General features: G+C 44.7%; 1 protein-coding gene across 2 annotated transcripts in view; it reads right to left on the bottom strand.

Moving 5' to 3' along the window:
- Positions 1-13516, bottom strand: part of ARID1A (AT-rich interaction domain 1A) — a 95890-nt gene that overhangs the window by 50094 nt on the left and 32280 nt on the right. For both annotated transcript variants that reach the window (XM_043992317.1, XM_043992316.1), the window contains exon 2: positions 1012-1224. In XM_043992317.1, coding sequence (XP_043848252.1) covers positions 1012-1224 — 213 coding nt within the window. The remainder of the gene's footprint in view (positions 1-1011; positions 1225-13516) is intronic.

Genomic DNA, 13516 nt, shown 5'->3' on the forward strand with positions numbered 1-13516 from the left:
AGCCTATTGGGCAGCACACTCACAGCTTCTCTGGCCCTCAGTTCCACCATCCATCCATGGAAGGGGTAGAACTAGACGGCCTCTGAGACAACCCTTCCAGCTCTAAAACTATGACCACGACCTCCAGAAATAGCCTGTTCCATTTTTAGATTGCTCGACTTGGAAATTCTTTATGTTGATAGGACCCATTGGTCCTAATTCTACTCTTTGAGGCTAAGGAGAGTCAATGTAACCTCACTTTTACACGATAACTGTTTGGATGTTTCAATTACGCAGTTCTAATTCTGTTAACAGACATTACCTCCCTTCTTAATCTTCCCTTTTACTTCACCGTCCACCTTCTAAAATGTACTATTCTATCAAGGAGAACAAACGTTCTCAATTATTTCAGCAGAACAGCCTTCAGTCATGGGATTATAGGGTTCAGAGGAGAGTCCAGCACACCTGGTTTTACAAGTAAGTAAACTGAGGCCCAGATAAGTCACTGTCCAAATTCACAGAGCTAACAGAACTAAGGATTCAAAGTTAGGTAGTGACTCTAAATTTTGCCTTTTGGTGTTTTTTTTTAAACTATGCCATCTTACCCAGCCCCATTCCAAATGTCCCTAAAAGGGTAGGATGTATATTTAGAGTTGTTTTCCCCTTGCTGGATCTATTTGATGCCATCCCCACCTTTTCATAGATCTGCCTTTATCTCCCCCCCTCCACGCGTGCACGCACGAGCCCTATCAAGTGCTCACACACTAGCACTCAGAAATGAGGCACAATAAGGGCCCAATGTATGTCCATAGAACGGGGTAATTCCTTGGCCCAAAGCTGACTGCCCAACATGGACATGACAAAGGTTAGCACTCTCTGGGTCTCAGTAATATCACAATGAAGTGAGGAACTGGCTCAAAGTCCTGTTAAGTAGGTACAGGTAGCTGTGAGACTCTAAAAGGCTTACTTCCATAGTTGTACATTATTCTCCTCAGTAGTGAGGGAGATGAAAATAACCAAGTCCATAACTACCTGCTGTGCATAAGAGAGGCTGCCCATTGTACTCTGTGCCCGGCCTTGCATGGTCATGGGGTACCGCTGAGGAGTCTGGGATCCATATGGCTGTCCTGGGTATCCATGTCCTTGCTGTGGTCCTGATGGAGGTCCCTGTTGCTGTGAGTATGGGTTACTGCCACCATACGGCTGAGGTCTCATCTTGCCCATCTGATCCATTGGACTGGATGGCTATAAAATAAAAAGGGTCGTAATATTAATAACCTTGAGCATTTAAAAGATGTAGCTAATGCTCGTATACAACCACCACCCCAATCTAAGAGGACACACTGGTCCAGGATGACATGCTAAGGGGTCCTAACGAGCCTGTGTGCCTTCTTGAGTGCCTGCTAATTCTGAGGTGGTGGCCATAAGGGACTCCAGGTCAACCCTGCCTTTTAACAGTCTTTCTTTTTGACTAAGCTCAAGAAAAAAAGGCGGGGGGGGGGGGGGCAACAGGAAAAATGTGGAACAATTTACAGTCATACTAGAGCAGGAAATGAGATCACACAAAGTCTGGGCAGCACGGGCACAGTGAGCCACTTTGCTTAAGGTAACCAACACTGATCCTAGGAGACTGTGGCTGAGGACTCAAATATGTGGGTGTCCAAATGCTTGCATTCCTCCAGTAGTTGCAATACCCCCCCCTCCCTCCATGCACACCTGTACCCTGTCTTCACTACAGTACAGGCAGTTAAATTTATGCCTCCTTCCAAATGAGCAACATGGCCCAGTTACGGTTGCTGAGGGAGCCATAACTTTGAATTTGACTAAATTCTCAAGCCAAACTCTGCATTAATGTAGCTTCATTTCATATCCAATGTCTGAGGGGCTTGGGGGTCAAATTTTAAGGAAAAAAAAAAAAAGATGGCCTTCAAAGGCACAGAGCACATTACTGCCAGTAATGATGGATCTTGATGACCCCTCCCCGCCACCAAGTTCATTTGCCCGGGTGTTTACATACAAACATGTCTTTGTTTTTAGTTCTTTCTCAGGTAGCAGGGACAACTGACCAATTTCAGCATCTTAGCATGCCTTCCTTCACCCCAACTTAATTTGTTCTAATTTGTAGATTCCAAGAATATGTTCTATCCTCCTCCAGTAGGACTTTAGGGCCAAGGGCCATGCCACTTTACAAATATTAAAAAATATATTGCTGGGGCAGCTAGGTGGCGCAGTGGATAGAGCACTGGCCCTGGATTCAGGAGGACCTGAGTTCAAATCCGACCTCAGACACTTATCACAAACTAGCTGTGTGACCCTAGGCAAGTCACTTAACCCCAATTGCCTCACCAAAACAAAACAAAACAAAAAACCAAGAAAAACAACCCCCCAAAACCAAAACAAACAAACAAACAAAAATATTGCTATTTTTCACTGGCTCTGGATTCAGGAGGACCTGAGTTCAAATCCGGCCTCAGACACTTAACACTTACTAGCTATGTGACCCCGGGCAAGTCACTTAACCCCAACTGACTCACTAAAAACATAAATGGTTATTTTTAAGGGAAGTTTCTTCTACTATGTTAGAAGTTTTGCCCTTGTAGAGCAACAAATCTAGGCCCAATGGTATATTAAAACAAAACAAAAAACCAAAGCAAGGATTTAAAATTAGCCCTAGGACAATGGGGGAGGGGAAAAACAAACCAAATCCAAATGGCAGACAGGATTTTTCATGTACCTCTCCAGGCCTCAGTTTCCTCATCTGTACATGAATAGGTGAATTGGACTCTTTCCAATCTCCATTTCTCCTTCCATTCAAACGTTCCATGCTCTAAAGTCCCTTCCAGCACTAAGACTATATAATTATACCTATGTTACTAATAGATGAAAAGTCATGAACTCTAAAAATGGTGCTGGAAAATTCAACAACCCTTCAAGTAATTTCTATTCATATGGGCTTTTACAGAATATTAGCTAAGTAATTTATCACAAAGAAGGAAAATGTGTTTGTTTTTTTAAGGGTTGGGGGGATGAGGTGAGAACAAAGGAGGACAAAAGACAGTAAGAATAGACTTGGCACTTTTACAGATAAAGAAAAGAAAGAGACACCAGCCAAGTCTTGCTTTCCCTCAGTTTCGAAGCTTCTAATATACAGAGACCTGGGTGAAAACCACCTCCCAAATCACAACTATTGAGCAACTGTTAACGCCAATGTTATTAAAAGTAGTGCTTCCACCAGCTTTTCCCAAGTAAACAATTCCTGCCAATGTCCTGCCTGTGTTCCAGAAGCTCCAGTAAGATTCCCAATCTTCATTTTGGGGCTGCACGTATCCTTTTGGGACTATTTAAGAGAATTTAGGTTTAACAATGATTGGACTAGTAAGTAATGAATGGTGTGTGTGGTTTTCCCCACACACACCTGGCAATGGCCCCAATTTGTTACCATCCCCTTTCTATAAACAGTTCAGGGTTTACACTGCTATCTATTACAGTCCAGCCCTTACCTCAATCCTTGCCTGCAGCTGGGTAGCCATATGGACCATATGGGGCAAGCCTCCTCCACTGAATGAGAGAGCTAGCTTCTATATAGTGCTTTAAGCATTTGCAAAGTACATTATAGGTTATCTCATTTGAGTCTCACAAAAGACCTGTGAGGGAGGGGCTGTTATTACTCCCACTTTTTAGATGGGGAAAATGAGGTTGAGAAAGGTAGAGACTTACCCCTCGGGTTACTAAATGTCTAAGACAGTATCTCCACTGCACCATCTGGCTGCCTCACATGCTGATCTCTAAAGTCAGTCCACTGTAGCCAAGTCCCATGAGGTTAAAAAAAAGCCCAGGGAGGTCCCTTTAGAACGAGGGCTGATGTGACCACCTCCCTACCAAACATCCTGGGTAATCCTCTAAGCCACTTTGCACTTTTGGAAACACCTCCAGCATTCAAAACGGCAAGAGACTAAGAGTCAAGAGACCTGAGTTTGTGTCTTCTGTTCTCAAGTGAGACATGGACATGTTATGTCACTTCGTTAAACCCCAGTCCTCTAATCACTGGAATGACCAGACAAGCTCTAAGGTAGGGAACTCCTGCTCCTGCCATTCCTTCTGCTTTGAGTGGGCCGTTGCTTCTACCATCCTCCTGCTTAACAGCCCCAACAGCTCTCCAATGCTTACCATCACACAACTATTTTAAAAATTAACCCTAAAATAAAACTCTAGGGTTGGACCTGAGATAGATGGTGCACAAAACTTTACATCTCTTTTTGGGTCTTCAATTTCTTCAGCTATAAATACGGGAGTTGGTCCAGATAATCACTGAGGTAAATTCAAAATAAAAAAATCACCTACCAGTTCTAAACCAGTCAGCCTTACTTTCAAGGCCCTTCGTGATCAGCTCTCACCTGTTCCGGCCGATCTTATTTCCCACTAGAATTATAAAATCTGAAACTAAGAAGAGATTATTGCACAGTTCTGTGGTCACCCCACCTGTGGCCAATCAGTTCCAGGACAAGTGCCTTTGTCTCAGATTTAAGAGCCTGCACAATCAAGTTCCAACACCCTATTCCGGTCTTATTTCCACAAACTCTCCATTCCTGCCAAAACAGATGACCAGTCACTCCCTGATCCTGGAATGTTCTTGGACAGTCTTGGTGGCCTGTCCTCCTGGCCAGAATGCACTCCTCTTCTCATCTCGACCTTCTCTTTGAGTCCTCATCCAAATGAAAAAAATCATTTCTTCCTCGAGTTTTCCTGCAACACTTAGCCTGGATTTCCTTTGCCCATGGTCAGTTCTACTTTTTATCATACTCATTTGCCAATTAGATTATAAGCTCTTTGGGGCCACAGGCTATTCCACTTTTCATCTTGTTATCCATGGCACCTGGTCCATAACAGGCATTTATTAAATATTTCTTAAATGAAAATAGCTACTGCAACATGAACCTTCTGGCTCCCCACATCCTTTCCCAGCGCTTTGCTTTTTGTGCAGGCTTTTACTAACCTCCATCCCATGATGCCCAGCTTAAGTAGTGCTCCCCCACCTCCTCCCAGCCTTCTCCAGCAATTCCAGGTCACAGGGAGCTTTCTTCCTTTCTCTGAATGTACTACATTTGCACTGATGGTTGGCACTACAGGTTTTAGAGCTTAAAGCTAACTTAATGGAAACGATTAGGGAACAAGTGAATGTAAGCTCTACGAAGTTAGAAATATGCCACATCTGTCTTCTTTGCCTAGCACTACAGTGACAAAAAGAGCATAGTTGATTGTGATAAGCAAAATGGGGGCAGTGAGGCTACACACTAATGATAAACAGGACTGACTCTCTGAGGTAGAGTGGACACTTTGGGTCATTTCATACAGGAATCTCCCCTCTTATAACATTCCCAGCCTGTGATGAAATGGAAGTTGGCTGAAGAGCTCTTACAATAGCGACTTCGTGACCTCAATGAGGAAAGACCATCCCATTTGGGGATACCCTCATTGTTAAGAAGTCCTTCCTTATCTGGGAGGCCAAGATCTGCCTTCAGTTATCAAAACAACCAATATGCATCTGGGAATACCAGAGACAGAAGAGAGGAATACAGAATATAAAGACCTTGAGGCAAGTCTAGGAGAGAGGCTGGTCCAAGAACTCTGGATGAATGACACTGAGAGGTCTTTCAGAGAGCACCTGTGTCCCTGTCCCTTCCCCAACCCACTGCTTAGGTAGAAACACTTCTCTGAAGGCCTATCAGTAAATCCTGGCCTTCTAAAAATCATAGAAGAACAGAGTTGGAAGAGACCTTGGAATATAATGTCAAAGCCAGAAGATACCTTGGGGATGAACTATGCCACCCACCTCACTTTACAAAGCAGGGAACAAGAGGTCCCCAAGTTGGGCAGTGACACAGTTACAAAGGACTTTCTTCATCTCAACAAAAGTTCCTTTGTAGGTTTCCAGTGATCTATCTGTATGGCTTTACTAAAGGATTGATGCATCTTGTGGGGAAAGCAACAATAAATCATCAAGTCCTCCATCTCTAGCATTCTGACCCCTACACTTTGGGAGATCTGAATGACATGTGACTTCAAGAAACTCTTATTTTATTCCTTGAGTAGGTCAAAGATTTCCTTCTCAAATAACACATGTAGTCTGAAGAGTTTATATCAGTAGAACATATAGCCTCAGAAGCTAAAATAAATTAAATTAAAACACAATTACTCTGCTCTTGTCAACCTTAATCTTATCTAGCTGTAACAGAAAAAGGGAAACAAACTTGGCTCAGAATTTGAGAACAAACTCTAAACAATGTACAATCAGCTCTTTTTTATGAACGGAGAAAGTAAGGCTCAGAGAATTGGGACTTTTTGAAGGCAACAGATCAAAGGAAGGACAAAACTGGCCTTCAAGCCAAGTATCCCAATTCCAAGTCTAAGACTTGGTCTCCAATAAGTGACAAGGGCCCCCAAATCCTCACTAATCAGCTTTGGAACTAGCCATTACAGACCAGGACAATTCCAACTACAGACAGAAAAAAAGACAGGAGGAAGTGCCTATTGCCCGCAGGCACGAAAGGAAGAGTCAGGGGACAGGAAGGGAAACACCAAACCAGAGCAGCAAAGAGCTGGAGATTCAACTCTGGGACTGACAGAGAGGAAATCCTTTCAATGGGAAACCACAGGAGTAGATTACTGTGATTACACTTCAAAAGCAAAGACTCTGCCACAGAGAGACATAATGAGAGGAAAGCGCTGCCCCCTTGATCAGGGAAGTCCGGGGGCCCCCTGCTACACACTCGCAGGCATTCATAAAAAAAGGAATGGAACCATAAGAAAGCTCCCAATCTCCGTCTCCCGCTTATCTCCCTCCAGATCACCAGTCACATTATGAACTGCTTGCCAAACGTAGGGAATCAAAGGCTGCCAGTTTAGGGGCATCAAAGACAAGAATGCCTCCTGAATTTGCCCTTTCTGAGATCTAACTTGTGGGAAAATATCCAAGACAAATTGCTTCTAGGTTAAGAGCTGGTACGGCTGAGTTTTAGCTCTGAGAAAACAGATCAAGAACACCAAAGTTAGAAGCCCCTCCAGATCAGCTCCACTCATGGAAATGTTGTCCTGGAAAGTGTGTGAATGTCATTTTTTTTTTAGGGCAGGGATGATTTTGTCTTTTGAATCAAATTCAGGTCTAATATTAATTACAAAAAGCTAGAAAAATAGATTCAGAAAGGCAGCATGGGTTATTGCAGTGAGTGGCATGCCAGACTTGGAGTCAGGAAAATTTGGTCCTAAATACTACCTCTGAGACTCCCTGGCTGTGTGACTGTGGGCAAGTCAAGTAAATGCTCAGTTTCCTCATCTGTCAAAAATTGACACTATCTATATAACCCTTCACAGCACAGTCAGGATCAAACGGGATGATTATGTAAAGCACTTTGCAAACCTTAAGGTGATCATAGGAATGGTGATTGTTGCAGTTATTCTTACAGTGGAAAGAGTACCAGACTTTAACCAGGGAGAGCTGTGTCTGAATTCCAACTCAAAAAGAGTATTTGTTGTGTGGCTGTGGACAACACCCCTGACCCTCACTAGGCCTCAGGTTCCTCGTCTTTTACATGTGGGCTAATGCTAACGTCACAGGGGCGATACAGATAAAGCCAAATATATGTATCTTCAGACTCGAGTTTTTAAATGGAGTGTTTAGAATGAACTGCACAAAAGATGATCTATCTTGGAACTCATAGGTTAAGCCTGGAGAATCATATGTAAAAGGGAAAGAAAAGGTATTCTGGAAGGCACACACACACACACACACACACACACACACACACACACACACACCCCTCTCAGCCTTCTTCTAACTTTGCTGAAATAATGCCAACCACCTAAGGAGAGTCCAAAGTACCCAGTTAGTCCTGGTCCAGAGACAGGAGCTCAGGCCGGAAGGTGACCAGGATGGTGAGGATTTAGAATCATGCCACGTGAAAGGGAATTTAAAAAAAACAAGAGCTGTTTGCCCTTGAGAAGATCTAGAAGTATGACTTTTCTAGTATGTTGTTGTTATCATCATCACTGACATTATGTTACATGATAAATTCAATCAAGAATAAATTGGAAGCCCAGGGTGAGAAATGGCATTTAATTAAAAGCCCAAAATTCAGGGGTGCAGCTTGTAGCCTATTGCAGTCCCGATCAGTTAGTAGTAAGGGTAACAAAACACAAGGGCTAGGACATAAAGAAGAAATCTGTCTCTGTGCTTGGCCCCAGGGGAACACAGTAAAAAAACCAAGATGGGAGAAGGAAGAGGTGAGGACTGAAGAGAAGCCGATTTTAGCTCCATGTAAGGATAAAAACTTTGTAGTTCTTTAAAATGAATGGGAGGACTGACCTTGTCAGGGATGCTGGTCCAGGTAGAGGTGGCTTTGGTGACTTGGAGAACAGAGGGGTCTATGAATTGGCTACAGAAAAGTTCCCATGCTAAAAACCTCAGTGAAGCGGGCTTGGGAACTACCAGAGAGGCAGGAGCTCTTGCAGCCCATGCTGTTACCCTTTACTGTTGACTGGTCAAGATGAGCACAATCCAGAAGCTGCACCCCAGAATTGTGGACATTTCATTAAATGCCACTTCTCCCCTTGGGCCTCCAATTTATTCCTGGCTGAATTAATCACATAATAATAATAATAATAATAATAATAACAATAATAAAAAGTCCCTGGCTCTTTAACCAAAAGAACCCCTAATTGATTCCCACAGTAATTAACCTGCATTTTACCTCCGAGAGCGGTAGTTAAGGAAGTCGGCACTGCTATTTATAACTCATCTCAAATTGAGGGCAGACTGCCTAAAATCTAACACATCCCAGCTGTACTCCTGTTTGAACTAGGGCCAAGGGAATTTTTTAAAGCAATCTTGGCACCGAATGAATGACACCAACAGTATGAGAGCGCAAGTGGTTGTGTTGTGGTGACGTAGCAGGGGAGGTGGGATGGGAAGGGGGGGGGACAGGGTACTGGGATCCCTTCTCGTGCAGGCTTGGCTGTTCACTAGGTCCCTGTACAGTAAACCGGGAGCCGCCCACTGAGAGCCAAACACAGGAAAAGACTTCCTGTGGAACGCCTTGAAGTGAGAAACACATGGCTAATCTGAATAAACGCGAAGCCACTGCCGCCCCTGCCAGGAAGGTTAGTGCTCGTAATCTCTGGCCATGAGGCTGGCTGCCGGAGAGGTCTTGGACTGGCGCCTGGGAACCCACAAAGAGCTGGGAGAACAGATGGGTAAGGACCCCAGCAAAAACAGCGCCGGGGCACGTGACCCGCCACATGGCCCCGCCAGCACAAACTATTGTCTAGCTGCTGAATTCCTTCCCCTCCATACAAAGACATCAGGCCCCTTGCTGCAATTCCAGGGATAAGGAGCAGCTGCTGATCGGCATCCCTTGCTGGACCCTTCCCTGCTGAAGCTCTTTCCCTGTTTTGAGTCCCTGGGATAACCAGCACTGGAGTAGGCCCCTCCCCACCTCTTACAGCGACATGCAAGTTCCATCTGCTCCCCATGGCTGAACTTAGAAAGGATTCTATAGAGGATAAAGAAGGTACTTACTTCCCTCCCCCAAAAAAGGCCTGTGTCTCATCTTCACAGCATCCCAGACAGCCTTTCCCAACTCCCCAGCTAAAGACAGATTTTCATCTGGTGCCACCTTCACTAACCACATAAACTGTAGCCTGTTAGTGCAGTTAGCTCAACAAACCCTGTCTCTTTGCTACCCACCTCTCTACCTTCTTATACATCCCTCCCTTACCCTCTACAGTCCAGTCACACTAACCCACCTGCTGCTCCTCACACTAGGCCCTCCATCATGACCCATCCAGGTGCCTTTGCCCTGATTAATCTCCCTGCCCGGAACACTCTCCCTCCTAATCCCTCTGGCTTCTTCACAGCTCAGCCCAAGAGCCTTTCTAGCTTCCCCTCAACTGCTAGTGTTCTCCCCCAACTACTGGGTCTTCACTGTGTGTGCAGTATGTTTATACTTGCATATGCATCTGTTAGATTGTAAGCTCTTGGAGGGCAGGGCACCTTTCATTGAACACAGTGCCTGACACACAGAAGGTATCTAATAAAGACATAATGGGACCTCCGAAACTACCATAACACCCTCCTTTTAGAGAAGAGGAAAAGTGACATGTTTAAGGTTAAATAGATTCCACTCCAAATCTGTTTTTCTCCAAGACCACCACTAACGTACCTCAAAGCATTTCTTTAATTCCTTCTTTCTGACTCCTCAGTTAACTTTCCCACTTTAAAGTTTTCTACATGGTTGAAAAACACTTCACTGTTGCATAGGAAGGAAACTTGGCCTTAACAAAGTCCAAGCCTCTCCTTGGAAGAGTAATGAAACAAGAAGGGAAGTAGTTTGCCCAAGACCACACAGTGGCAGCAGAGCTGAGACTTGGTGGTGGGGGTGGGGAATGGTAGAACTCCTTCCATTATACCTGATTCCAGATTAATCATTAAGGGAACATAACTCAATGGAGAACTTACTAACTCCCTAATTCACCTTCCTCCAACTGGAGAAGCAACATTTTGGTTTTGTTTTTTAAAAGTTGTGTACATGTAAGGTTGGGGAGGGGTACATCATGGGAAATTGCTCCCATGACAGGTCATATGCCATCCAAAGCTTCCCCAAGACTAGGTCAATACAAGGGTGCAGAGCGGGAAGAGAATACCACTGAAGCAGGGCCACTGCCACCTCCCTCCTGGGCTTGCTTGGCCAGGGCACTGGGAGAGCCCCAGCTTTGGACTTCAGGGGAATCTTAGAATCTCAGAGCTCGAAGAAACCTCAGCATCCAGTTCAACACATACCAACAAAGAACCCTTGGGGTAGCACTCTGGATGAGGTTCGGCGTTCTCCTCATGACCTTTGATGGATGCCCCCATTCCACTTCTGAAGAGTTCTCGTCATTGGGGAGTTTCTTCTTCCATCAAACTGAATTCTGCCGGCCTCTCTGCAACTATAACCCATCATTCCTGGTTTGGCCGGCTGGAGCCCCAACAGAACACATCCAATCCCTTCTTGAGAGCCCTTCAAATGTAAAATAGGGAAGTCCCCACTCCCAATGCACCTTTTTCTTTCTCCAGGCTAAACATGACCAGCCACTTCAAACCATCTTCAGATGGCCTGGACCCAGGATCCTTCACTACTCCAGTTGCCTTTCTCTGGATGCCTTCTAGCTTATCAACGTTTCTCCTAAACAGTGGTGCTCAAAATCAAGAATATTCACCAGAGGCAGTCTTGACCAGGGTCAGAAGACAGAAATTCCCCCACCCCTATAACATCCAAAATTTCCACTGTTTTCCTGCTTAGCAAACTGAGGTTCCAAGGAGTCCTATGGCTTGTGAGTATATGCTAGGACTGAACTCCCGACCGGCTTAGTCGTTGTGATTCCAAGCCCTTTTCCCTCTGTCTCATGCTAGAAAATTCAAATGCCACCTAACCTTGGGTAAATAAATAAGAATTGGAGTAATAGAGAATATCCCATTAAGACTGGTACACACACACACACACACACACACACACACACACACACACACACACACACACACACACACACAAAGAAAAGAAAAGAAAAAGCAAAGGAGCCTAGCTCTCTTCAGTTGCTTCATTTCACCTTCCAAGAAGTTAGCAAGAGCTACAGTGCTCTGTGAATGGAGATGACCCTCCTGGGCAGAAGGACTGGGGCTTGAGTCTCTGAAGCAGGTGGAATCCTGCCAGCTTGGGATAGGGGTGGGATTTCAACAAGTGTCTGCCTAAGCCTAATTCACAGAACAAGAATGAAAGACCAATCTGACAACTTTCTGGGGAGACCCCCTGGTCAGACATGAAACAGAAAGCCTAGACCTTCCAACCTGCTCTGGGATGTTGAGAGGGATCTAAAACCTACAACAACATGTAGAGAAGAGGCCACACTCTCTTTAGGGGAAATGCAAAAACCACTTCTTACATCAAACCGAATTTTGCTGGCCTCTTTGCTGACCTTTTGCCTCTAATCCATTATTCCTAGTTTGGGTGGCTGGAGCCCAAACAGAACATATCTAATCCCTTCCTGACAGCCCTTCAAGTGGAAGAGATAGAAGTCCCTTCTCCCAATACAATTCTTTCTTTCTCCAGGGAAGGCTGTATCTTTCTCTAGGGAAGGTTGTACCACTTGCCCTACACTAGTGAAAAAAATCAGGAGAGCTATTTAGGTGACAAATATGGGGCCAATGTTGAGAAAAGCGGCCCCAACTCACACTTCAACAGTGCTTTCAGGTTTACAAAATGCCTTCCTCATAGCCCTGAGGTGGGAAGAATGAGGATCATCCCAATTTTAGTAAGGGCACCAAGGCTCAGAGAAGTAATCACATAGCCAGGGACACAGAGCTAAGAGTCAGATGGGGAGGGAATGAATGTTTCTGCCCTATTAAAGGCAGGCAAGGGAAGCCCCCCGAAAGAACGAGAAGGACCCAAATACCAGTCACAGACGTCCTAACAAAGGGCTGGATAACGGCTTGGATATGCTCATGTGGGGATCCTCGGTTATGTAAAGGCTTGACCACACAGCCTCAGAAGTGTGTTCAAACTCCAGTTCTCTGACTCTATTGCTAATGGAGCTGCACAGCTGCCCACCCCAAAGAGGCACGTCAGAAAACCACGGGCAGGTGGTTTGCATGTCTTCCTCCAGCTGGGGTGTAAGCCATCAAATGGCAAAAGCAGAGAATCATCTGATGCCTTCTCTAACTGATGATAAACAGAGTCTCGGCTCCTAAGTCCACAGGACCCAAGTCTGATCCACCTGAGGTGAAGCCATCTCAGTACCTAGGCCAAAGCAGCTGCCGTCCAGAGCCGCCAATCCTGATTGAGATCTCAGAGAAAATGCTCTTCTGGCATGTTCATCCTCCTCACCTTTGGGGAAAGATGGAGTAAGGAGATTTTCCCCATTCCTGATCTGTTCCAAAAGCAAAACTGCAATTCTTTCTAAAGGGAATTCCTTATTTGGCAGCATCAGCAAAGATGCAGGGTGCCAAGGATAGAATCAGATATTCTCTCTGGAAAGGACTTCAGAATACAAACTGTTAAAACAGAAAATGGTAAGGCGGAGATGCCTTTAGAAATCACCAGCTGAAGTACCTCATTCTTTAGGGGAAATTGAGGCACAGAAGAAGGATGGTGGTTGACCTAAAGTCTCACAGAAGATTAAAAGGAAAGCAAATTAAATGCCTTTCTCTAAAGCCAGAGGACCCAAAGTCAGATGGTCCTGGTTCTTGTCCCAGCTCTGGGTCTAAGACTTTGAACAAGTCATGATCTCTCAACTGTAAAATGCTAAGGAATCTTCTAGCTTTTGCAATCTATACGAATTCACTAATTTTTCAGAGGGCTTAGAAAGAAGGGCAGAATCCCACTAGTACAGAAAAAAAAAAAAAGAAATGCATCATTTCCTTAAATATTATAGACAATCATCCTCAACCAAACAGCCAGGCTTTCCAAACGATAAGGACATTAATCATTCAGAATCACCAGGCAGGGGGTGG

Source organism: Dromiciops gliroides, chromosome 3 (assembly GCF_019393635.1).
Source record: "Dromiciops gliroides isolate mDroGli1 chromosome 3, mDroGli1.pri, whole genome shotgun sequence".
Lineage (NCBI taxonomy): Eukaryota > Metazoa > Chordata > Mammalia > Microbiotheria > Microbiotheriidae > Dromiciops > Dromiciops gliroides.